Here is a 24,580-nt window from a genome sequence, read left to right as displayed (position 1 = left end):
CATTAACAGACTTCAAAACGGTTTGTGAACCGGGACCCGGAGCAGGTCCATGTTCTTTTCACCTCCGGTGTGAATGTGTTTTGATGATGGGAAACGGGTGGCACGTGGCCCCGGAGGGACTCAGAAAAATGTGTAGGACGGCAAGCGTGGGCGTTGCCGAAGATGCGCTGAGTCACGCCGCCTGTTTGGGAAGTGCCGTTCAAGCCTTTGAGTCAGGAGCCAGTCTGTTGCTTAGCGACCACCATGTGCGTTCCAAACCTGATTCCATCTACCACTCTTTTGGGATTGGACTTAAGTTAAATCACATCACAATGTAATTGTAAAGCATTGTTCAGGGAATTTATTGACACTCAAAGTACTGTATAAAAATATCAGTGTTCAATAAAGAAAGGAAATCCCTCCTTTTCTCACCCAACAAACTGAAACATCAAACACACAAACACAACGAAAAATTAATACGAAATAAAGACAAAATGAATATAAAAATCAGAGGTCGACCGATTATCTGCACTGATATTTGGGATACAGGGTCGGCATTTTTACTTATTTGACGGGCCGATTAAGTATATTTTAAAACTGGATCATTAGGGCTCAGATGCAGCCAAGCTTCGACCTCCCTTTCTCCTGCTCCTCTCTATCGTCTGGCGCCACGCACCCCAAGCCTTCTGGTTGGATATGCGTCCGAGTGAGGAGCCACTGAAGCAGGAACAATTAGAGCGGCGGATCTGCTAACTTGTCTCGGAATGTTTTTGCTGATAACATTGAGATTTTAGAAATTCTGTGGTAGAAAAGCCTGTTCATGTTTGAGATGTGGTGTAAAAAGTGTAGTTAACTCTTAGAAAGGCATGTTCAGGCGCAGACTGATGAATTAGCTCTTATCATAACATTGGTTCGTCAATGCTAAAGTGATAGGCTGAGTGATTAGCTATTACCATAATGTCAGTTGGTCAATCTGGCTCTAAAACAGGGGTGCCAACACTTTTCATTTTGCCAGTTGCATTGAAATTTCTATGCACTTTTTGTTTCAATTCGATTTAAGTCATGCTGGTTGTATTGACATTTTTTTACCCATTCATTGTAAAAAAATCTGGGAGATATTTCAGTTTATATGTTAATTTAAAAGAGTTGCTGCTAAACCAAATTTTTTTTCTCCGCTGTCAGTTTTTGGTTTAAGAGAAGGATTAGTCATGTTAGATGTGTGAGAATTTTAATTTATTGACTGTAAAGCATTTCAGTGAGCTAATAAACTTTTTAAAATTTGTAACAGATCTTCTTTTTTATTTTAGTATTATTAAAACTTTCTCGGGCCAATTTTTAAGCTTTCACAGCAAATGAATTTCGGTTATCAGCCTTCTCTTAATACTAATAATCGGTATCGGCCCTGAAAAACCCATATAAGTCAATCTTCATTATTTACCATTTTTAAGTAGGCCGAAACTGTCCCGAGCTAAAATATGACTGACGTTCCACGTGACGACAGATTATCTTCAGCTCAGTTTGAAGGACAGCTCGACTCGAGTGTTTTGCTGTCTTGCGTCGACAAGCCGCCGCTTCAATTTCTCGGCTTCGGCAACCTCAAAAGTCGCTTACCTCCGCTGTTAAGCATCCTTCAATCACGTCCTTGCTTTCGTGCTTCATTTTTCTCACCTTTTTGTTCACCCTGCCATTGATTTGATGTTTTAGCTCTAATGCGCTTGCTTAAGGAACAGAGAAGAATGCGCGGAGGTCTGCAACCCAAAATGTTTGAAAGAGCAAACCCCCCAAAAAAAAAAAAAAACAAATTTGTCTGGAGCCACAGAAAAAAAGTCAAAGCTATTTATAAGCTTTAGTCTTATAATGAATGCAACATATGTATCTAATTTAGCTATATTGGCCTTCTATCATAATGACTAAGTTGGATGCAGCTTTGTTGTTGAAGGAAACCGCTTCAAGTTTAACTTCAACACTATATTGAAATGAAAAATGAAATGATCTGGATTTATATAGCACTTTTCAAGTCAATGAAGACTTCCCAAAGCGTTTTACAATGTACTTCACACTTACCCATTCACACACACACTCACACACCAATAGCGGTCGTGCAGCCACGCAAGGCGCCAACCTGCTTATTGAGGGCATTTGGGGTTTAGTGTCTTACCCAAGGACACTCCGACATGTAACACGGAGGAGCCGGGATTCGAACTGCGATCTCTAAGACGAGCGCTCTACCTCCTGAGCTACTGTGTGTTCTATTGTTTTATAAATTAAAAGGAATGCAAGACATCACGTTTTCGATGTTATTTTTATTTTGAGAATTAAAAAAACACAAAATAGATCAGGATATCAAGAAAACAGTGCAATGAATCACAGCATGCATTTATAAAAAGTAAAATATCAGCCTTTTGAAAAGTTCAAGTAAATAAAATTAAATTAATACAATTTCATTTTGATTTCTGTGGAAATGTCAAACAAGTTAGTGCATGGGTAAATTGCTCCTCTCTCTTTCTCTCTCTCTTGATGCCAAATCAACGCAGTCATTACTGGATCTAAGCAACAAAATACAAATCATGTTTCTGTCATTCCGTGTACATACTGACAAAAATCATAAATCACCTCATAATAACAGTTACTTTGTTACTAAAAAAAGTTCCGATTAAAGGATTGTGTTCTTACCTGTTTAATGTGACTTCTGTGTTTAAAAATGGCGGAGCTTGTGGTCCACTTGGCTCTAATACAGGAAGCACGGGAGAGAAAGGAAACCAAGCGCAACCAAGAGATATGGCGAAGTAGTTGAAATTGAATATTAATATACACATTTTTACAGCAACAATAAAAGACATCCATCCATTCATTATCTTCACTGCTTATCCTCACTAGGGTTGCGGGGGCGCTAAAGCCCATTCCAGCTTACCCCGGGCAGCAGACACCCTGAACTGGTTGCCTGCCAATTGCAGGCTACACAGAGACATACAACCATTCATACTCACACCCATACCTAGGGACAATATTGGAGTCACTAATTAACCAGCCATGCCTGTTTTTGCGGTCCATGCATAACATGTTTTGGTTGCTAATTGGAATTTTTATATTTAATAGAGATATGTCACGTTTTTAATCAAAATTTTATATTTTTTAGTTGTAGATTTTAACAATAACCATATTTGACATGGTACTTCAGGATAAACATGTATAATAGACATAAAGGGGAACTGTGCAATAGTTGACACCTAGATGTTTTGTGTCATGCAATCTAAAACAATTTCTACAAAGCACAAGGAAGAGTCTAAACTACAGAGATTCAAAGTGACCAAAACGCACCATTTTTCTTTTAAGGTTTCAGTCAAGCCTTTTGCAAGCTTTTTGGTTGTTTTGGGTACCTGTAGCAGACAGATGTCATTCAGTTCATTCTAGATGAGCCTCATGCTATGTAAAGTGAATACAAATTTAGTGAGTCTTAAAAAAAATGCAGGTTTATACGACAGTTTGTGTTTTTTTGCTTATTGTTCAAGTCAATATTGTTTTTCTTTAATGAGTACAATTCATGCACCACATATACGCACTGTCTATTTAACTTGAAGTTTGCAGATAATTCGTGAAAAAAATACTGTTACTGCATTTTTCACAAAGCTCGCCGGTTGATCATCAGCAGTTTTAAATCTATAGACCCAAAATCTCCACTTCCTGGTTTTGTGAATACATTAGCCGCCAATCAACAACTATGTTTACATGCAGAGAATAGTCCAACTGGGATAAATGACATTTTTCAATAAGAAAGTACAAAATAATACACAATGTCTCTTTAAAATTGGATATTTTTCTCAATACTTAATTTCCATGTGTTAAACTAGAAAAAAGAAGTTGTTTTAGTCAGTCCAAAAACAAAAGCAAACTACCTAATTAAACGGTGCAAACATTGACATGTAAGACATAGACACCCACTTTTTCGGCCAATCACATGACAGCTAGTCTCGGCAGAACTTCTATAACTGGGTTTTGCGATAACTGAGTGTAAGCCCATTCAGTCAGGTTGATGCCACAGGACATGCAAGAAAATCATTAAGTAGAAACATTATACCCACTTAGTCGTGATCGTACCCTTGGTGCCCATTTAGAAGGGTTTGTACTCACAGCATCTCCATTCAGTGACATCGGAACCTGTCACATTGCCAACATGGGCTCCATAGATGAGATGATTTGGCACTTTACTGCCAAAATTTTCATGCCGGTTCTGTCATGTTGTGAAGTAGGGTTGCAAGAACGAATCGATAATAAAAAGCCTTGGCAACTCGTTACCACATCGGTTCGTCCAATCGCTGCAAATAAATGCATTGGATCTCGATGTGAAGTCGCAGGGTTGTAGTATCACTTTGGTCCGGCAGAGGGCCCATTGAGACCGTTTTTTTTAAAGTATTTTACTGATTTATTCTTTTCTGAACATTGCATAAATTCAAACAAAGTTTACATGAAGCGACCAAACACCACAAAGAAAACAACTTTCGAGGGAATAGGAAGTGCTGCATAATTACAGAGCAAACAAAAATGAAAATAGATTATTAAAATATATAAGGTAAAAAGAAAAATAATAACAATGATGACGTGTTTATCTCAACACAAGGGGCACATTCTTAAGCATATTATATATCATTTGCACATTGAAAATAGTTGAATTTAACACAAAAAATAAAAAGTTTGACAATATTTTTGAAAAGTGGGTTTACATTTTTGATATTTTTTGGGCAAATTTTGCTACAAACAACATTTAATTTATTGCCTTTTCGTTGTTTTTGTATGTATGATACGTCAAAATTGTAATATGATTTTAGGATGAAGTTGTCATGATTACTCATTGCCCTCACCTATTGTTTGGCGCCAGCTGCTGCTTGTTGCGTAATTGATTCCCCTCCGACTTATACCCAGTACCCCAGTCAGTCCTTGTCAGTCCATCAGCGAACCTCTGCATAAGCAAGACAAGCACTTTGACTCTGGCTCCCGTCTGTCCTGTTTTCACCCGCATACCACTCGTCTGTTCCCGATTCCCCGTTTGGCTGCGGCTACGACCCGTTTCTGACCACCGACCACGCTCTGATATCCCGCTCCGGCTAACGACCCGTTCTTGACTAACGACCACACTCTAATCTCCCGCTCTGGCTAACGACCCGTTCGTGACGACCGACCGACCACACTCTGATCTCCCGCTCTGGCTAACGACCCGTTTTTGACCACCGACCACGTTATGATTTCCCGCTCCGGCTATCCACATGTTTTGCCCTTTTGACCACGCTACAATCTTCCACTGCGGGAGATCCACTTCGATCCCGTGAGCGGCTTGCTTCCCCCGTCCAGTGAGCACCGGATCGCTAGCATTTATTTTCCTCTATATCTCAATAAACTTGTGAGTAAACGCTACACATCTGGGTCTTCCTCCTGTTGTGGTCCTGACAAAAGTGGTAGTAGAAAAGGACACATTTGCAGGTCTATAGCGTACATTTGTATGTATTCTTGTTTATTGTTGTTATTTATTCAATTTCTTAATACTCAAGAAAATTCAAAATGGGTTTTTAAAAAAATCCGATTCATCAATTCAACGAAAAAATCATCGAATATTAAAATAATCGTTAGTTGCAGCCCTATTGTGAAGTTAATTCATTGATTCCCCCAAAAATGAAATGAAATGAAATGATCTGCATTTATATAGCGCTTTTCAAGTCAATGACTTCCCAAAGCGCTTTACATTGTGCTCCACATTTCCCAATAGCGGCCTTGTATTGCAGCCATGTAAGACGCTAACCTGCTTATTGGGGGTATTAGGGGTTCAGTGTCTTACCCAAGGACACTTCGACACGGACGAGCCGGGATTCGAACTGGAATCCCTTGATCCCAAGACGAGCGCTCTACCTCCTTAGCTACTGCCGCCCCAAACAGCTGTTATTTTGTGCGTTTTGTCAACTTAGCGTTCCAATCACTTTCCTGGAATGATGCAGTAAAATGCTAACGACGCTATCCGACAATGCGCGTGCACAAAGGATTGTAGGTGGATGATGGAGGTTAGTTACGTCAGATATCTGATACGCAATGACCACTTTTACTGCAGCGTGGGGAGGACTGAGTGTGTGTGTTTTCTGTTCTGCAGTATTTTTTGGGCTATAAACACCCCCATAAAGAAGAAGTTGCTTGCGTTTGCACGAGGACGAGTGTGTGTGGCTAAGCGGGACATCAACAAAATCTAAAGGCACTTAAAATACAGCAGCACAGCGGCGTCGTGTTTGTTGTTCCTCCTACATCCTAAACGGGCAGTGGGCAGTATCCAAACCAATTTTCCTACTTTGTCATGGTGGTACTGTTGTGACAATTTAGTGGAGTTGTCCTAATAAAGTCCATTGAGTCGAATTTAGAGCATTATCTGTGGCTAGCTGGAAAGCACGTCCTCCTCCACTATGTTGTTTGGGTCATGCTGGGATAATCATACCCGTTTGGTCATGTTGCTATCATACCAGTTTCATAATTGCGGTACTTGGTACAATTATGGATTTTGAACTACCATATTTATTTACACTCGTGTATGAATTATTAAAAATTGGTATACATTTTGTTTTGTTTTTTTCTCTGTTTAAATTTTGCAGGTGTATGCAACAGGAATCAAACTGGTCACGGTGGTGAGAGTTTACAATCCTAACCACTGGATAGCCAGTAGCATTAGATTTTTATCTCATCATCACACTTCATTTACTCACAGTACCCGAGACAAGTGTTAATTTTATAGTGCGTTTTACATGTTACTATGACAATAAATTATATTCTTCATTTTAAGCATGCAATTAAAAATGCTGTTGAATACATACGACATTCATTAAAAATCCTTTACTGATAACATAAACTATTAACACAACGCCGACATATAATTAAATATGTGTTTATTTAATGTGCTTCAAAGTCGGATTCATCATCAGATACACCAAAGAGTTGTTTCCGTTGTGGTTTTTTTTTTGTGTGTGTTTATTTACATCTTTCAAGGAGGACTTTCTATTTTCGTCATTGTCTAAAATTTGTCTCTGGTACCGTGAAAAAAATAATCTGATAATAAGATAGAACCTCATGCGTTTTCCTACATCATCTCTATCACAAATTTTAGTGGTTGGGTTTCAGCACTCTCACAACCACGTTTCAATTACTGCTTCGAACAATGTTTTCCAATTTTGTTTAGCGACACTTTTCGACTGATCATATTTTCAGCAATCTTACCGCTGCCGCTGGAGTTTGACTCCCATTGCATCTAATGTATTGCGATTGTGGTCAGCAATATTATTTGACTGATCTATCAATGATCTCATACCATAAAACCTTGTAATATCGCGCAGCCAAATGGATAACAAACTAATGCGCGTTATATACACAAAAATATCGTAAATGGCTTTTCATAATTTTTACTTCAGACCTCCATCATTTCTTATTCAACAGTAACATCAATTTAGAAAATGCATGCCTATGTAGTAATTTTTGTACGTTATGCTATTTGAATCCCATGGAAACATGCCTATTTAGTCCATGTTGATATTTGAGTCCTATTTAGTCATATTTTTTGAAATATGTTAAATTCATGCCCATCTATTAGTAATTATTTATTTTTTAACAGCTATACCTATTCAGCCAAGTAGGGGTCATTAGTCGAGTTGTATTTATTGTGGTACAGCCATGCCCTTTTGATTTCACGATCCATACCAATAGATAGCATTATACGTGCCCTTTCCATCAAGTTGGAGCCATCATGTCTATTTAGCCCACAATGATGGCAATTTTTAGTCATTTTGGGATCACAATAAACATTTATTAAGATTGGTGAAATTTATTCCCATCTAATAATTTATGTTTTTAAGCCTTTTTGGTCAAGTTGTATACATCTTGGTACAGCCATGCCCAATGAATCTCACAGACAAAAGAACACCTGAGTCGTGCCAATAGATAGCATCACTGCTCCTGACAGCCTGTTCTGTCATGTTGCGTCAGACCAATTCCTGCTTGACCGAAGATAATCTTGGGTGTTACATCAATGTGGCTTTGTGTCTTTTATCAGATAGGTCCTGCTTTGGTGATAAAAGAGATTTCTTGTTATATTGTATGTCAATCTGTTGCAACACATGTTTTATGTATGACAGTGGATGACGTAGCGCTTTGCTTCTCAATTACTTTCTGTCACGCCCTCTTCCGAAGAAGAAATCCTCTCGCGCCCCCCAAGAAGTCCGTCTCTGTTAATTTTTTTTCCATGGGGTCACTTGAGGGCCTGCTCTAATTCGTACTCATTGCTTATACTGTAATCTGTGCATTATACACAACGTGGAGGTAAAATTTAAATATTACACTGCCAATGAGAGCATCACTACTCCCGAGTGCAGTGGAGGTGCAATTGCACTTGATTTTTTTGAAAAGCTCAGAGGTCAAGCCCCCCTTGACGGAGCATCAGGGGGGCCAGCCCCACTTTTTGAGAACCTTTGACTTAATGACATTTTGCCAGCTCACGACTGAGTTAATGGAGCAAGTCTGAACACAGAAAATCGTATGACAAAATGTTGGTGCTCCTGATCATTTAAGATTTTCCTTTTTAAATTATTGGTTGTTGGGATCTGCAATTTCAGTTCAATATATCACAGAGCAGACCAACACAGTGATATTTGAGAAGTTAAATGAGATTTTTAAGATCTACAGAACGTTTGCAATACTTACTTAGACAAAATAAATCAGGTGCATACATTTAAGCACCCTTACAGAAAAATATTTAGTATACTATCTTTTTGCCAAAATAACAGTCTCCAAACACTTCCTAGAGCTTACAATGAGGGCCTGCATTCTGTTTGAAGGTATTTTTGAGCAGGGGTCTTCAACCTTTTTCAAGCTGAGAGCTACTTTTTGTTACTAATTAGCGCAAAGGGCACCCAGTTTGATATGAATTTCCAAAAAGAGCAACTCAGCTAGATGGTTTGCTAAATAGCTAAAAGGTATCTTTATAGTTAGCTCGAAAAGTGAACTGCTAAAAAACCGAACGAGAGCTAGATCGCTAGCTAACAGAGTAAAAATCCAACTGAATTATTATTAATTTTATGAATACCAAGATTGAAAGCTAAAAAAACTAGATACCTAGCTAGAAAGGAGGCCAAAATTTTGCTTGATAACTAGCCCCAAAAGATAAAATGTTAGCCAGATAGCATGCAAAAGATGTACAAATCGGGCTAGATAGCTTGCTAAATAGCTATAAATGTAAAAAGATAGCCAGATAGCTAGCTCAAAAAAATTGCACATTTTCTTTGCACATTTTCTTTGTTCATAAATTGGAATTTAGTTTGTTGTTGTTTTCTGCAAAATAGATCAACAAAAAGAAAAAAAATAAACATGTTTATAAGATGAATAGATTCTCATTCTTTCCTCCTAAATAATTGATTAAAATAAATGATCAATACTTGAATATATTTTTTTGGTCCATGAATCCAATGAACTGGAAAGTATTCATTTGAAATTCTAAAATGACAATTATATTATGTTATTACTATATTATTACCAGGTCTATTATTAAAAATCTTGTTAATTAGACTCACTCAACCAATAATACAACCATTTTCTAGAAAATCACAATGACCCAGAACTGTTGAGCTATTTTCAGAACAGATTCTCGGGTATCTCAACTGTCCTTAGGGGGCACCCTACTGTCATGAACCGGAACAGGATCAGGACCCACATGCGTGTCGTTTCTCACACAAGCCTTTTATTTTACGGGAAATGGGGAGTCGTGCACGTTAGGCAGCAGTCTGGCGTGAAATGATAGGAAGCCAGAGACCGACAAGCTCGATTCCAATTGCCCGAGTTGATATCGGACAGATGGGGTCGATACCGAACAGGATGGAGCAGACAAGATTGACATCAAAACACGATATTGAAATTAAACAGGACAAACTAGACGGGAACGAAACTGGAAACCGATATTAAACGGGACAAAATTAATGGGAACAATACCATATACAATACAATAATAAAAAAAGGTTATTCAGATTCTGATGAAAGTAAATTATTTAGTTATAAATAACCAGGGGCGATAGGAAAATCTTGAAAACGATCATGTGTTCAAACTTTTTCATACAACTGTGCAGGGGTGGTAACTCCTAGGTTGAAACAGTTGTCATTTTATAGACCTAACTCTAGGTGGTGCCCTATTAGGCCATGTGTGTCAAACTCATTTTAACTCAGGAGCCACATAGTAGAAAAAACACCCTCATGAGAGCCTGACAAGTAAACTAATCGTATAAAATGTGCCTTAACTGCATCGTTGGGGTTCTTTTTGGAGGCTCACAATTTAATAATGATTCAGTGGTGTCATATTATATTATAAAACAATCATTGTGTCACGATTGCCCATTGCCCTCACTTGGGTCTGCTCGTTTGGCGCCAGCTGTTGCTTGTTGCCTGATTGGCTCTCCTCCTATTTAAACTCAGTGCTCTTATTCATTCCTTGTCAGTCCGTCAACGAACCTCTTCACTTGCAAGACTTGTATTTTGACTCTGTGAGGTATCCTGCTCGTGTATCCAGTATCCGGTATCGATCCCGCCTGTCTCGTCCTGTCCGGTATTTTGCTGCAGTCTGCAGTATCCGGTATTGATCCCGTCTGTCTCGTCCTGTCCGATATCTTGCTCCAGTCTCCTGTATCCGGTATCGATCCCACCTGTCTCGTCCTGTCCGGTATCTTGCTCCAGTCTCCAGTATCCGGTATCGATCCTGTCTTTCTCGTCCTGTCTGGTATCTTGCTCGAGTCTCCAGTATCCGGTATCGATCCCGTCTGTCCTGTCTGGTATCTTGCTCGTGTATCCAGTATTCGGTATCGATTCCGTCTGTCCTGCCCTGTCTGGTATCTTGCTCGTGTATCCGGTATCAATTCCGTCTGTCCTGCCTTGTCCGGTATTTTGCTCGTCTATCCAGTGACCAGTAACGACCCGGTCTGTCCCGCCCTGTCCGGTATCTTGCTTGTGTATCCAGTATCTGGTATCGATCCCATCTGTCCTGACCGGTTTCGATCTCGCCTCCCCCTAGCTTCCTGTTTTCCTGTGCCTGACTTCTCTGTCTCACTTCTTCTGCCCAGCGATCGCCGAATCACTGGCGTTTGTGTTCCCGCGCATGCTTGCCCCGCTCCAGTAAAATAAAGCTTGTGTGAAAACGTTACGCGTCTGGTAATATAAAAAGCCAACAACAATTGAAGTAATTTTAACTCATTTAAGATCAGGCGGCACGTGGTAGAAAAAAAACATTCTAATGGGGGCCGGCCTTGTAAATGAATGGCATAGGAAGTCCGCCTAAACTGGGGTGCTGGGGTTCTTTTCGGAGGGTCAAAATTAAATTATGATTCAGGAATTTAAGATTTGATTACAACCATTATTAATAATCCTTTTTTTTTCCTCTATAGTATTTTTTCCTTCGCTAATATTGAATCTTTTATAGGTTTTGTCAACTGGGCATTCATAAATATATAAATAAATAAATACAATTAAAGGCAAAACAACAAGTGAATTTATTTGTACGAGAGATTATTTAACAAAAATACATTACAAACACAAGCATAAATGTTTAATTTAATGATTTATAAGTCTTTCTGGTTTTCATTTTTTCATGAAAATGCCTACCTGATTGTGGGAGCTCTGTTGTTAGATTTCTTACCATTATAGAAAGGGACTAAAGCTTCTCTAACCCCTTACCGTTCCTATAAAATTCGCCTAAGATCCCAATCAAGTCGTACCCAAAGTGAATTGAATGCTGTTCTTGAATGGTTTGGAGAATATGGACGATTTTGGTCTCTTTTGAAAGGAAATACTCTGAAGTTTTGTGAGATATTTACTGCAAGTGCTACTAAGCTTGAGTAATCTGAGTTAGAACACACAGAAATAGGTTATTATTCTCGCCTGAATTATTCTTTCTTTTCTGCAATTAAATGCCTGCAGATGAGTGTAGCAGATGAGGTGAGACAATAGGTTGAAGTCTTACCTAGTCTTACCTAGTACCTCGTCAAAATAAAACACTAACAGGAAAAGTAAACATTGTATTTTATACATTTTTTTATTGGTAGGTCTAGGCGTTTCCAAAAGTGACCATTTGGAGATAACCAACGTGGGGCAAGCCAACACAACTTGGAACATTAAAGGGTTACATTTCTGCAAAAACAACCAAGTGCTATTGTTTTGATTCTATATTTTTTTAATCAAGCTGCTAACCAATAATTTCCAATATGTGAGGTTAATGTCATAGTTTATCAGCAAAAGTTGCAGAGACATCCAGGCAATTGTATAGCCTTAAGCAGTGCATCTGTGACTTCTATTTGAAGTCAAATAACATCGGGACGGTTTGTTTCCGCAAATGTTCTCAGGTTGATAAATGCTAGTCAACAAATACGGCTTTAGGAGTGGCACCTGGCTTTGGCGACATCCAGTGGACATATTTGAAACTGAAGATCAATGTCCGGCTTATTTTTCTCTTGTGCTTCTCTCAGCATATTCTCACAGGCCAGATTCAATCCGTCGACGTGCCGAATTTTTGTCACCCCTAAGTTAGACTTTTGGTCTCAAGCTGTATGTAGATGGCCGTTTCACTTGGAATAGGCGAAAACGTGGACAGGTGCTTTACCTCACGATTGACTACCTATCTTATGACGTCACTGTTGTTTGCAAACATGAAACTGCTCTATTTGCGTGTCCCTACAAAGTCTTACCTCCAAAATAAACAGAGTCCTTTGTCTCCATTGCCTTTCCTCCGTATCATGACTCCTGCTGCTTCTCCTCCACACACCTAATTCCACACCTCCGTCTTTGGCTCCGCCTCTTTCGCACTTCCAAATCTCGGCAGCGAATGACGTGGCAGCAGGTGGGCATCTGGCGGCGGGCCGGTCTGCAACAGACGACAGGGTGGATTTATTTATAGCACAGAAGAAAAGAGGCACTTAGGCAAATGATAAACCAAACACGGATGGAATATTGTGAGGTTTTCAGTCTAATCGGGGAAAATATCAAATCATTTCAACAGTAGTATGTATTGTAATCATCTCTTAAGTCACAAAAATGTGTTTTAGACCTAATCAAGCACTTTACGTGTGTGTTGATTCACAACCTTGTGACAAAAATTTCTAAAGGTTATTCTAGAATGTCCTATAAAACTACCACACCCAAAGAACCTCTACCTTAGAATGTCTAGGTTATGAATCGAGAGGTTGTTTAAAATAATAGCTAGATATTAGGAGTTCCTTTGAAAGGTTTATTACAGAATATTCTCGGCATAAAGGAGATACAGGCAAATGCTGTAAGAAATCACAAATACTGGTGTGGTTCACCCTCATTCTTATACAAAGTCCATAAACTGTTAATATATTACAAAATTCAACTCCTCGAGGCCCCACAGTGAAATGCTATTCCTGATAGCATCGTCATGCTTGAAGAAATAATTCTCAAAGCACTCAAAACATGTGCCTGAAGAAATCAATTGTATTTTCTTAATTCAATCTCCTGCGGCGGATTTTTTTAAACTGATTACATCTCATGAGCTGATAGACCTTGGCGCTTATGGCCGCTTCTGACTATAAAAACAAAACACAGCTGAACTTACATAAATAGGACAACATTTGATTTTATATTTGCATGACAATAAAAATTGAATCAAACAAATGAATATAGGACATGGCCCTCACTGTCTTGGAAAATTAAAAGGGGGAGGAAATTTAGTAGCAATAATGAAAGTACTGGTTCGTAACTCCGGTTAAGACAATCAACTCATTTAAACTAATTTGATCAGAAGGAAACCCAGAGAAAAGCTAGAACCTCCTTGATTCTTACATCCACAGTAATAAAGTGCTAAGTTCATTAGAGGAAGTGAGCAGACGACACTAACATTTTCTATTCAAATGATAACTATATGGATTTGGTAACCTGTATTAATCGTGAACTAATTAACCTAAAAATATGGATGGATATAAATAAATTATCTTTAAATTTAAATAAAACCAAAGTAATATTCTTTGGTAATCGTAAGGCAAATCAAGATTTAGAAGTAAAAATGGATGGTGTCACAATAGACATTGTATCAGAAATTAAGTTTTTAGGGGTCATAATAGACAATAAATTAAGTTGGAAAACACACATCAGACACATACAAACAAAGGTATCTAAAAGCATTTCAATAATTAATAAAACCAAAGTTCTTTTACATTATAATGCATTGTATTTATTATATTGTTCTCTGGTTCTGCCATATTTAACATATGGTGCAGAAGTCTGGGGCAATAATTACAAAAGTTCACTACAGCCCCTTTTTATCCTTCAAAAACGTGCAATAAGAACCATACACAGGGTAGGATATCGGGATCATACCAATATTTTATTCATGCAGTCCAATTTATTGAAATTGGATGATTTAATAAAATGTTTCACTTCACAACTGTTATTTAAGGTCAACAAAAACATAGTGCCAGATAACATACAAAGATTATTCACTCGGAAAGAGGGAAATTATAACTTGAGGGGCTGTGGTGAATTCAAAATCCCAAAGGTGAGAACCACCAGGAGAAGTATGTGTGTGTCTGTGTGTGGAGTCAGACTTTGGAATAATTTGCAAAATGAAATCAAACAATGTCCAAATATCCATGTGTTCAAATTTAAATACAAAAAAGCATTACTGGCGAAATACAGAGATGAAGAAAATGGGATATGACGGAGACTGGAAATACTGCACTTCAAACTATGGCTAACTTGTTGTTATTGTGCTATTATCACATCAGAACTGTTATAAGTATTGTGTTTATTTTTATTGATATTATCACTGGTGCCGCAGTGACATTATGCGCATTATGACGTTGAGGGATGGGTATTGCGAAGATTAGTGTATAAAATATGTGATTATTGTAACTATTATAATTATTGATATCTGACCTATGTAATAAGTATATCCATGAGATTTTGTAGTATTGGACACAAGAGGAGCTATCTATAAAATGTATTTAATAGGGAAGATAAAGGGGTAGGAAAAATAAGCATCTGCTTCTGACTACCCCTTTTCGAACATGTTGTGTGACATTATTTCGTTGTTGACTCATTGTTTTTGTCCTGTTTTTATTTTTATGTTCGAAATAAAGTTTTCATTCATTCATTCATAAATGATCAGAAATTATTTTCATAGCATGTCATAGATGAAACATTTTTTGCCCCGCACAAAACGGTTTGTTGTGTATTCTTCTCTCGCGTACCTTTGGGTTAGACAAAGTAGTCTCTTCGGAGGGAAGAATAAAGCTGGAGGGGCGGGGGGTTGTTTCTACATGTTTCAATATTAGATCACAACTAATTTGATCAGAAGGAAACCCAGAGAAAAGCTAGAACCTCCTTGATTCTTACATCCACAGTAATAAAGTGCTAAGTTCATTAGAGGAAGTGAGCTGGCGGAGATCCAGTCGAAGTGCATGAGTCTCAAAACAGACTATAGCTCTGTTGTTGATAAGTACTCCTATACTGCAAAATACAAAATCGTATCCTATTGTCAAAGGAGTTTGCTCATTTTCAGTATAGTTTTTATAGTTTTATGTTCTTATGTTAAGATTTTCTAATATTTCTAGGAAAATCCTCCTTAAATTAACCTTATTTAGCTTGTAGTTCTCAATTTAAGTTTTTTTTTAATCCAATGTCGATAGAAAATATTTATCAAAATGGGCTAAATTACTACTGTTTGCTAGATAAGGTATTCATCCTATTTAAAGGATATATTTCCTTTTTCAGTCAAGGAACAAGATTAAAAGACCTGAATTAGAAAACTTTTTTACTCACTGCAGCCATCTCTTGGCTTTTGTCATCATTGCAGCCTCTGTCAACTTGCATGCAATTCTTAGGCGCACCCGAATAAACTTCTTGGGGTTTGGGTCGGCATTTGGACCATTTTGAAACAGGCTTTTTTTCTACTTTAGAGAAATGTAAACAACAAAATATCAAAGAAAAACTCTCATTCCACCTACCTGGTGTGCTCCGCCCTGAACAGCTTTGCCTAAAGTAAGATAGGTGTGGAGGGAAAAAAATAATATGGGCTGTTTTTAAGATATCTCAAACGACGCACCCCACCTTCAAATATCTAAGAATTAGGAAATGAGACCTACAATGATCAAACTTTTTTGCCAATTGAGTAAAAATCTTTATTTGCAGTGTACAGCGGTTTGTCACTTAAGTCAATGGAGACCATTATTACCATATTTTCCCTCCACCACATCAATTAGTGAGGGTAAAAAACTCCTGGTGTGCTTTTTCTCATTTTTCGGTCCTAAACACACAAACACACTCCTTTGACATACGCACGTTACGCTTTATCGTAAAAACACAAGATGAAGGAGCGCTACTATGTACCATCTGCAGGGTGGTAAGGGAAAAGGAATAAGACCTCAGGCCCAATGGCATTTGGTTGCAGTTTGTGTACTAACACACACACACAGACACACACACTGGTTTTACAAAGCGGTGTTTAACTGACACACATTTGCTACTGTCCCTCTTGTGTGAGAATGTAGAGCGCAGCGAGCCCACCGGGCACGCGAGCAGGGGGCTCGCTGGTATATTTATCGATATGTAAGACTGAATGCATACGCACACTACTTCAAAGACCCTCATGCGTAATGGGTTTTGTTAACATCCCTCATAATTAAGGTTTTTCATCAAACTCAGACTGCATGTAATAATCGTCCTGCAATTAAGTTTTATTAACTTTAGACAACCTTTCATGCATTGCATGTAATCATGTCATGTTTTGGGAGGTGGACCCAAGCGCAGATATAAAAGCTAAATGACTGAAGTTTATTAGGGGAAATGGGTAATTACTGTTATTTCTGGACTACAAGCCCCTACTTCTTTAGCTACATTTTAATCACTGTGGCTTAAAGTATGTCATGACCTATTCTTTTTTGTAGTGGCACCTAGACAAACGGCGAGGTCCTCTTTTCCACAACAAATGCAAAACCATGAAAAAACATCTTCCTTATCATCGGCATCAACGTCAGGTCTCTTAAGTTTCCTTTAATGCTTGAAACAGTCTATTACCACGGCAACCACACAATATAAAATAACATGTCTGGAACGATTCTTGATGATTGCCTTAGCCAGCCTGTGAGACATTTTTGTCCGCCATCTTGCTGCTAAGGGTACGCTTCAAAATGTTGTGAAATTCTAGGCAAGACAATTAGAACTGAAATGCAGAGTCCCCATAGTTTGTATTCTTCTTTATGCTTTGTAGCACTTGTTTTCAGTTGCAGTAAGCCAGGTGTCTCCAATGTGATGCCCTCGGTGCCCGCTAAGGACAGCTGAGGTATCCGAAAAATATTTCAACAGTAGCGGTCATTGTGATTTTCGAGTAAAATTATTTTTTTAGTGGTTGACTGAGTCTATTTAATGCTCCTTCCAATAATTAAACTGGTTTTATATGTATATGGTGAAAAAAGGTGCACACATTAGTTTACATAACATTGGTGTATTACTTAACACATACCTGAATGATCATTACATTTTATATTTTCTGGTCCTTATTTTTTTCTGGGACAAGAATACAATTGCTCTTGATTCTGAACTTTCTATGAATATCACAGAATTGTCAACATTAATCACCTGTATACATTTTCCGGTGAGGTCATGTTAAAGACGCAGGGAAAGCACAGACATACAAGCTGTTTTTTGCGCACACACTGCACCTCCACACAATAGAAATGCACAGACACACACTGTACGCACACAATATGCACACCCACTCATGACACGCTGCTGTTCAGCATGAGTCAACTAAGTGTGTGAGTGTTTGCCTGTTAGCGTGTCTGTGCGCGAATGTTTGCGGGAGTTTGCCGGTGCCCACGTTTGCTTCTTCTCCATCTTCACGGCCTTTGATAATGATGATTATAATGAGAATGATGATACTGACGTGCACCCACATTACCATTTCTGCAGCTAGCACTCAGCTAGTGTGACATGAACCACTGATTTTTGCCCGCAGTGTGGAAGGTGAACCGCGGTGTCCGGACGCGCTCCCTTTTGCCGATTCGTTATTCGGCCACCCTTACGCCTCCAACACCAGCATCTCCAGTGGGTCGCTAGGAGCCTGCCACGTACAGGTAATCCTTCCCGCTAGGCATATTCTTTAACACAGGGGTTCATACGGGTGCTTGAAATCCTTGAAAATGTTTGGATTTTTATGTTGTGTTTTGCAGGTGTGAAAGTGCGAGAATTTGGGGTGATACACTTGTAAATGTTTGAAATGGTTTCCATGTTTTACAATAAGTCTGTTAAAAATGATACTGATACTGCTCTCTGGTGGCTTGCTTTGCCATTGCATTTTGTCAACCTTCGTGATTAACGACAGCCGGCATTAGTTTATACAGTGCTGTCCTATGAAGCGTCATCATCCCATAGGGGACCCTATCGGTCACGCCCAAGAGGAAAGGTGCATGCTACACACAATCATGTCATTATGAAAGGATTACGTATCAATTATGGATATTTATTATGTGCCATGCAAAAAAAATTAAGGTTGGGTTGCCAAGGGGTAAATTGTAATGGGAAGAACTTCCTGGAACTGAAAATGTAAGCAGCATACACAACACCTATGGGGAGATATTTTTTTCAAAAATGAATATATTCACGGTTTCCCCAAAATCTAAATTTTTTTTGTGTATTTGATTCTAACATTAAATACAGTGGACCTTGGACATACGAGTTGCACGGGTTTCCAAACGGGCACTCCGGTTTCCTCCCACATTCCAAAATATCCAGCACCCCCGCGACCCTATGAGGATAAGCGGTGCAGATAATGGCTGGATAGATGGGTGGGATTTCCAGCACCTGGGACTCCCAGGCGGTCTCTTATCCAAGTACTAACCAGGACTTACCCTGCTTAACTTCTCAAGATCGAATGTTCTTGGGGTAGTATGGCCATAAACAGAATGATGTAAATTGAAATGAAGCCGGAAACAAAAGACAAACATGAATGTGGTGTTTGTGTGAGTGATTTAGTGCAGCAGTATAGATCGGTCATCAAGGGCGTATGTTTGGTCTTTGGTGGTGGCATTTTTTAAATGGTCACATAATATATTTTAGGATTGCTCAATATTGGTGGGGACACGTTCCCTCTGTCGCTCATCATCTACGTTTTGTATGTTATTACTGTAACATAAAAAGATGCCATCAAAGGTAAACAAACGACCTACGGCGTGACTACTCTTTAAAAATTGAGAACCAATTGAGATAGAAAGACGTTTCTTACTTTGGATATGAGACAAGGAGATATAACCACGGCGAGAATCCTCTCCGAGAAGGCGCATTTTATTTTGTTAATATCATCTTACTTAGCTTATTACTGTATTTTTATGTTCAATTACTATTTGAATGTGTTTGTTTTTGATCAGGTCGATTTCTTATTACTATTTGGCATTAACTTGGATTATTTTGGAGACCAGGAACAGATTAATTGGTTTTCAGTTAAAGTATTTATTCGTCTATAACGCGCACTTTTGTCTTACGCGCACCCCAATTTTTTTAAATTAAAATAATATTGTTTTATTTTTTTCTCAGCTCAAACTTTGCGGTTGAATGCATGCAGTAGTGAGAGCTCCAAATCCTTATAACTGAACCACCAGTGATATATTACATTTGAAAAGGCACGTTATTTTATTTATTTTTTATTCTCACCACACCATTTCTATTCACGTTACCAGAGATGAATATTAATTCGGACAAAAATCATTTTTTTCTTTTGTTCTCATTCTAAGTTATAATGAATTAGATTATAATGCCTTTTTGTACGGTAGCTATAACACTGGTGGTCCAGTGCAGTATTTTTCAACCTTTTTTGAGCCAGGGCACAATTTTTTACATTGGAAAAAATTTGCGGCACACCACTAACCAAAAATGTTATAAAATGACACTGAATAGTATGTTTAATTTTAATATAAATTATAATACCCCCATTTTTTACAGCACAGACATAATATTAGCAGAATATTATGTGTGAATATTATTTGTTTTATAAAATCATAGAAAGTAACATTGGATAATTTCATATGGCACACCTGACGATCTCTCCCTGCACACTAGTGTGTCGCAGCACAGTGGTTGAAAATCACTGGTCTAGTAATTAGGATGGCCTCCAATGTTTTGCAATTGTGGTATGCGATATTAGAAACTGATCAATCATTACATAAATACGGTCATATACTACCTTAAAACTTTGCTTGTAACATACACACAGAAACTTTGAGTTCTTTTTTAGATAATGAAATAATAATAATAATCCCTTTGACCTTGAAGCGTCTCTCAGGAAATCCAAAATTGCTGTGCACAGAAGAAAATCAGTAACATCAATAAAATCAGAAAATAAGTAAAAACAAAGTACTGTAAAAAGGAGGTGCCATCTAAGGCATGATTGGTAGGCAAATCTGAAAAGGTGAGTTTTGAGATTGGATATGCAAAAATGCATCTTATACACAAACAAATAAGGTATTTCTTCCGGGGGAAATTTATTTGAGATACGAGAAATTCTAGATACGAGCTGAATCCTGGAAAAAAATAATTTTTAGGTAGAGGGTGCCACTGTAATGTGCTTGTAAGCTAACAGCGTGGTTCAACAGGACAGATCGCCCGTTTCGACGCCCAACGCGGCTAGCTTAGCTTGGGCTCAGCGGAGTCGCCAGCAGCCTGCCAGCCTGGCACTACGCAAGCAAGAGGAGGAGGAGAGCAAACGCTGCAAGGCTCTTTCCGACAGCTATGAGCTCTCCACGGACCTCCAGGACAAGAAGGTGACGTGCGCACTAACACTGTCAGCCTGCACCGTTTGAAAAGCTTCTGATCGGTTGTACTTCGCTTAGGTGGAGATGCTGGAAAGGAAGTATGGCGGCCAGTTTGTCTCCCGGCGAGCGGCCAGGATCATTCAGACGGCGTTCCGGCAGTACCGGATGAACAAGAACTTCCAGAGGCTCCGCAGCTCGGCCTCAGAGAGTCGAATGACCCGGCGCATCATACTGTCTAACATGAGGATGCAGGTAAAGCGGTAGGGCTGCAGCAAGTCAACATTATTGACACAAATCGATAACCAAAATAGTCGCGGATGAATTTTATTGTTGACTATTGTCACCAGACACGTTTTTTTCAACATAGTGAGGTATTAAATTAATATAATCTCTGATGAGGGTCGCTCATGTGCAATAGCGTCTCTCTCTCGACAGGTGATAGAAACATACAGAATTGGCAGCTTCAACATTAAGTACGTGTACAAAACTTCGAATGTTTGGGAGCATTTTAGCCTGAATACGGCCAATAAAAAGACTACTTGCAAAATTCACAAAGCAGTTGCTTGGTGACGCACAAACATTTAAAGAGAAAGCACTTCGAACAGTTGAACAAAGAGGAGTATGACTCACCTCAGTAAGATTCAAGTAACATTCAAGCATATACGGTTTTGACATGCGTTGTAAATTTTATACGCGTATATTTCATTAAAAGAGTGATGAATGAACAAACGTCAGTTATTAAAATCGTTTGATTTCAAACTATTGAGAATCGTTATTTTGTTACAGATGACCATTGAATGTCATTCAAAAAATACACATAATATCTGTTTTCATTACTTTTCTACTGCCGCTACTGAGCCTGTTCTTGGTTTACAGGGATAAGAAATGTTTACTTGATTTTAATCGTCCCTAAAAAATTTAATCAGGTCTCTACAGATCTATTGGTTTTACATAGAGCCCTTTTATTCAATTTTGGAAAAATCAGCAGTGTAAAAGATGCATTTTTTCATTGTGCCCATTATCATTTTCTACATAAGTGAATCAACTTCGTGCTAAATGTAAGAAATGAAATTATAAAAATTCAATAGTCGGTGACTAGTCGACAATTGAAATAGTATTTAGTTGCAGCCCTATAAAGTGGTAGACACAAATGTGCACATGGACGCACTACAGTGCAGTACATAGTCAAGCTGTTACATGTTTACAGTATTCCTTTGATGAGCGTCAACCGCAGGTCCAAGGCTATTCTGGTCCACAAGCTTCAGACAACACAGGCGACATGGAGGACTCTTTCTCCAAGCAGGTATTAACTGTTGACTTGATCTCATCCGAAGTTTTCGTCTGAAATAATTATGGTACAGTTTGGTCACTTTGAGTCTACGTAGTTTATATCCTCTCTTGTGCTTTTTAGCACTCTTATTCGGTTGGGCTACACAATACAGTGACATCTAGTGAACAAATATTATACCTTACTCAGGATAAGTGGTGCATAAAATGGATGCATCGATAACATAGTAACAATATAGTAAAAACAAGTTGGTATTTTAGAGATGGAAATCAAACTGGTAGCCTTTTACGCTAAATAGTAACAAAAAAGATGTTCGCGGGCCAAAATAGGTTGAAGAGCCCTGCCATGCAGCAATATCTAGGGTTCAAATAATACATATTTTCCCTTTAAAGCAGTGGTCCCAAAACTACAGATTGCCTCCCACTTTTGTCCGGCCCCTTGAGCAATACCAGAGAAAATTTTGTCTCACATTTTTTTCACCTAATAGAGAAGTCTTGGTGATTCGAACCCGGGCCACAGTAGTGAGAGCACCAAACTCATACAACTGTACTACCGGTGATATAGATGACATATGAAAAGGCATTGGGTTTTATGACATAGGGTTTTATCTCTTCTTCTATCGTCACACTCTTTAGTCACGGTATTTAGTTTAGTTATTTTTGTTGTGCATTCCAATAACAAAAAACTGTCAGTTACAATGCTTAGAATAGAAGAGAAAAAAAGAATAGAATGTATTGTCATTGTAACATGTAAAACGCAGAATGAAATTAACATAAGTACAGTGTCTAAAAATAGTGCGATAATGATATAAAATGTACTGCCTTTTTCCAAGGCATCTAAACCACTGGTGGTCCAGTGCTCTGAAATCTAGGATGGACTTGGACTTGTTAAAACTATGCTCGGCACAACAGAAAGTTTATGTTCCACAGACCTTTTACCTTAAAGAAACCACGGAGTGTTATCTGGTTATCATTGATCTCATTAATAGTGTTATTTATTTTCTGACTTTTGTACTGCGAAAAACTCGAAAGGCTTACTTGATTGTGGCTTACTGGAAAACTACATTTTTACTTTCAGGCATTCCTGCAATCGTCACACTTTTTCTGTTACAAACTGACCCCGGCTTCCCATCAGAGAGGGAAAAGTTATGTGGCCCTCACGGGAAAAGGTTTAGGGACCCCTGCTTTAAAGTAAATAAATATTTTTGCTCTTGCGAGTATTATTAACTGTGGGTGTATTTGCCTGTGCCTCGCCACTTCAGGTGAAATCACTGGCAGACTCCATGGACGACTCGCTCACCTGTCAATCAGGTCGAGAAGACTCCCAGGATGCAGGAGGTGAAGGAGAGGAGGAGGAAGGTGACGAGGAAGAAGAAGAGGAAGATGAAGAAGAAGAAGAGGAGGAGGAGGAAGATTACAGGGAGTGCTCCTGGGGAGGAACCTCCACCTCCCGCCGTGTTGTGGGGCAGGCGGGACGAGTGTCATCCGGTGCGGCCATGCACGAGGACAGCACGGCCACTTCCTTCAGCGATGTGACGCTCTACATGGAAGACGGTTGCTTACCATCCTCGCCTATTTCCCGTCCTCCCTCTTCGCCGCTGTCCTGTCCGGCCTCCAGCTCCGACACAGAATATTGGGGTGGTGCCAGCGGGAGGGAAGACAGTCGAGAGACGGAGAGAAGCGGCAACGTCAGCCGGAGAGGGAGCACCCCTTGTACCGAGTGTCGAGGAGAGTACAGGGGGAGGCTGAACGCCGGAGGACACCTTCCTGTCTTGACCATAGAACCACCAAGCGACAGTTCTGTCGACATGAGTGACAGGTGAGTGACAGCAAACACAAGAGGGACAGAAATATTTGGACTTGTGATACCCACCTGCAATAGAGGTCAGATCGAGCCTGAAAAATCCAGCACAGGACCGCGGGTATAAATGCCCGACCCAGCCCCGGCCCGACCAATTAACTTGATTTGTAGAACCGAGCCCAAAGCAAACCTGAGATTTTATATTTTATCTGTGAAGACTGGAGAGGAGGAGAAGTCTTTTTATAATAAAAAATGAAAGCCTTTCTTGCACCCGTCCATTAACTTTTTTGCAATGCGTATCCTCATTAGGATTGCGGGGGTACTGGAGCTCAAACCAGCTGTCTTTGAGTGGTGGGCAGGGCACAACTTAAACTGGATGCCAGCCAGTCGCAGATAACATGGAGATACGACCATCCACAAGCCCAATCATACATAGGGAAAATTTGCACCCGCCAATTGACATGCCTTGCATGTCATTAAACTGTGGGAGGAAACCTGAGTGCCCGGAAGAAACCCACTCAGGCACGGGGAGAACATTCCACCTCCGCACAGGGAGACCGGTAGCTGGATTTACGCCTGAGACCTCTGAATTGTGGGCCTGACGCTCTAACCACCCATTTGCTGTACTGCCAAGCCTGTCTTCTCTAATTAAACAATATTGTTCTGTAGAAACATTCACATTTTTGAGATATCTGTGTCTGCAGATGTA

General features: G+C 39.2%; 1 protein-coding gene across 8 annotated transcripts in view; it reads left to right on the top strand.

The window, feature by feature from the left end:
• The window catches only part of LOC148369719 (IQ motif and SEC7 domain-containing protein 1-like), a 106,523-nt gene that overhangs the window by 64,447 nt on the left and 17,496 nt on the right, over window positions 1-24,580 (top strand). For 7 of the 8 annotated variants that reach the window (XM_088331867.1, XM_088331871.1, XM_088331866.1 and 4 more), the window contains 5 exons: window positions 17,996-18,113; window positions 20,625-20,792; window positions 20,862-21,035; window positions 21,991-22,086; window positions 23,333-23,889. In XM_088331867.1, coding sequence (XP_088187993.1) covers window positions 17,996-18,113; window positions 20,625-20,792; window positions 20,862-21,035; window positions 21,991-22,086; window positions 23,333-23,889 — 1,113 coding nt within the window. The remainder of the gene's footprint in view (window positions 1-17,995; window positions 18,114-20,624; window positions 20,793-20,861; window positions 21,036-21,990; window positions 22,087-23,332; window positions 23,890-24,580) is intronic. The other variant, XM_088331872.1, reaches the window with a different exon arrangement.

This window comes from Urocampus carinirostris, chromosome 3 (assembly GCF_059441175.1).
Source record: "Urocampus carinirostris isolate Australia breed hairy pipefish chromosome 3, RoL_Ucar_1.0, whole genome shotgun sequence".
Classification (NCBI taxonomy): Eukaryota; Metazoa; Chordata; class Actinopteri; order Syngnathiformes; family Syngnathidae; genus Urocampus; species Urocampus carinirostris.
This window is presented reverse-complemented; position numbering and strand designations above follow the sequence as displayed.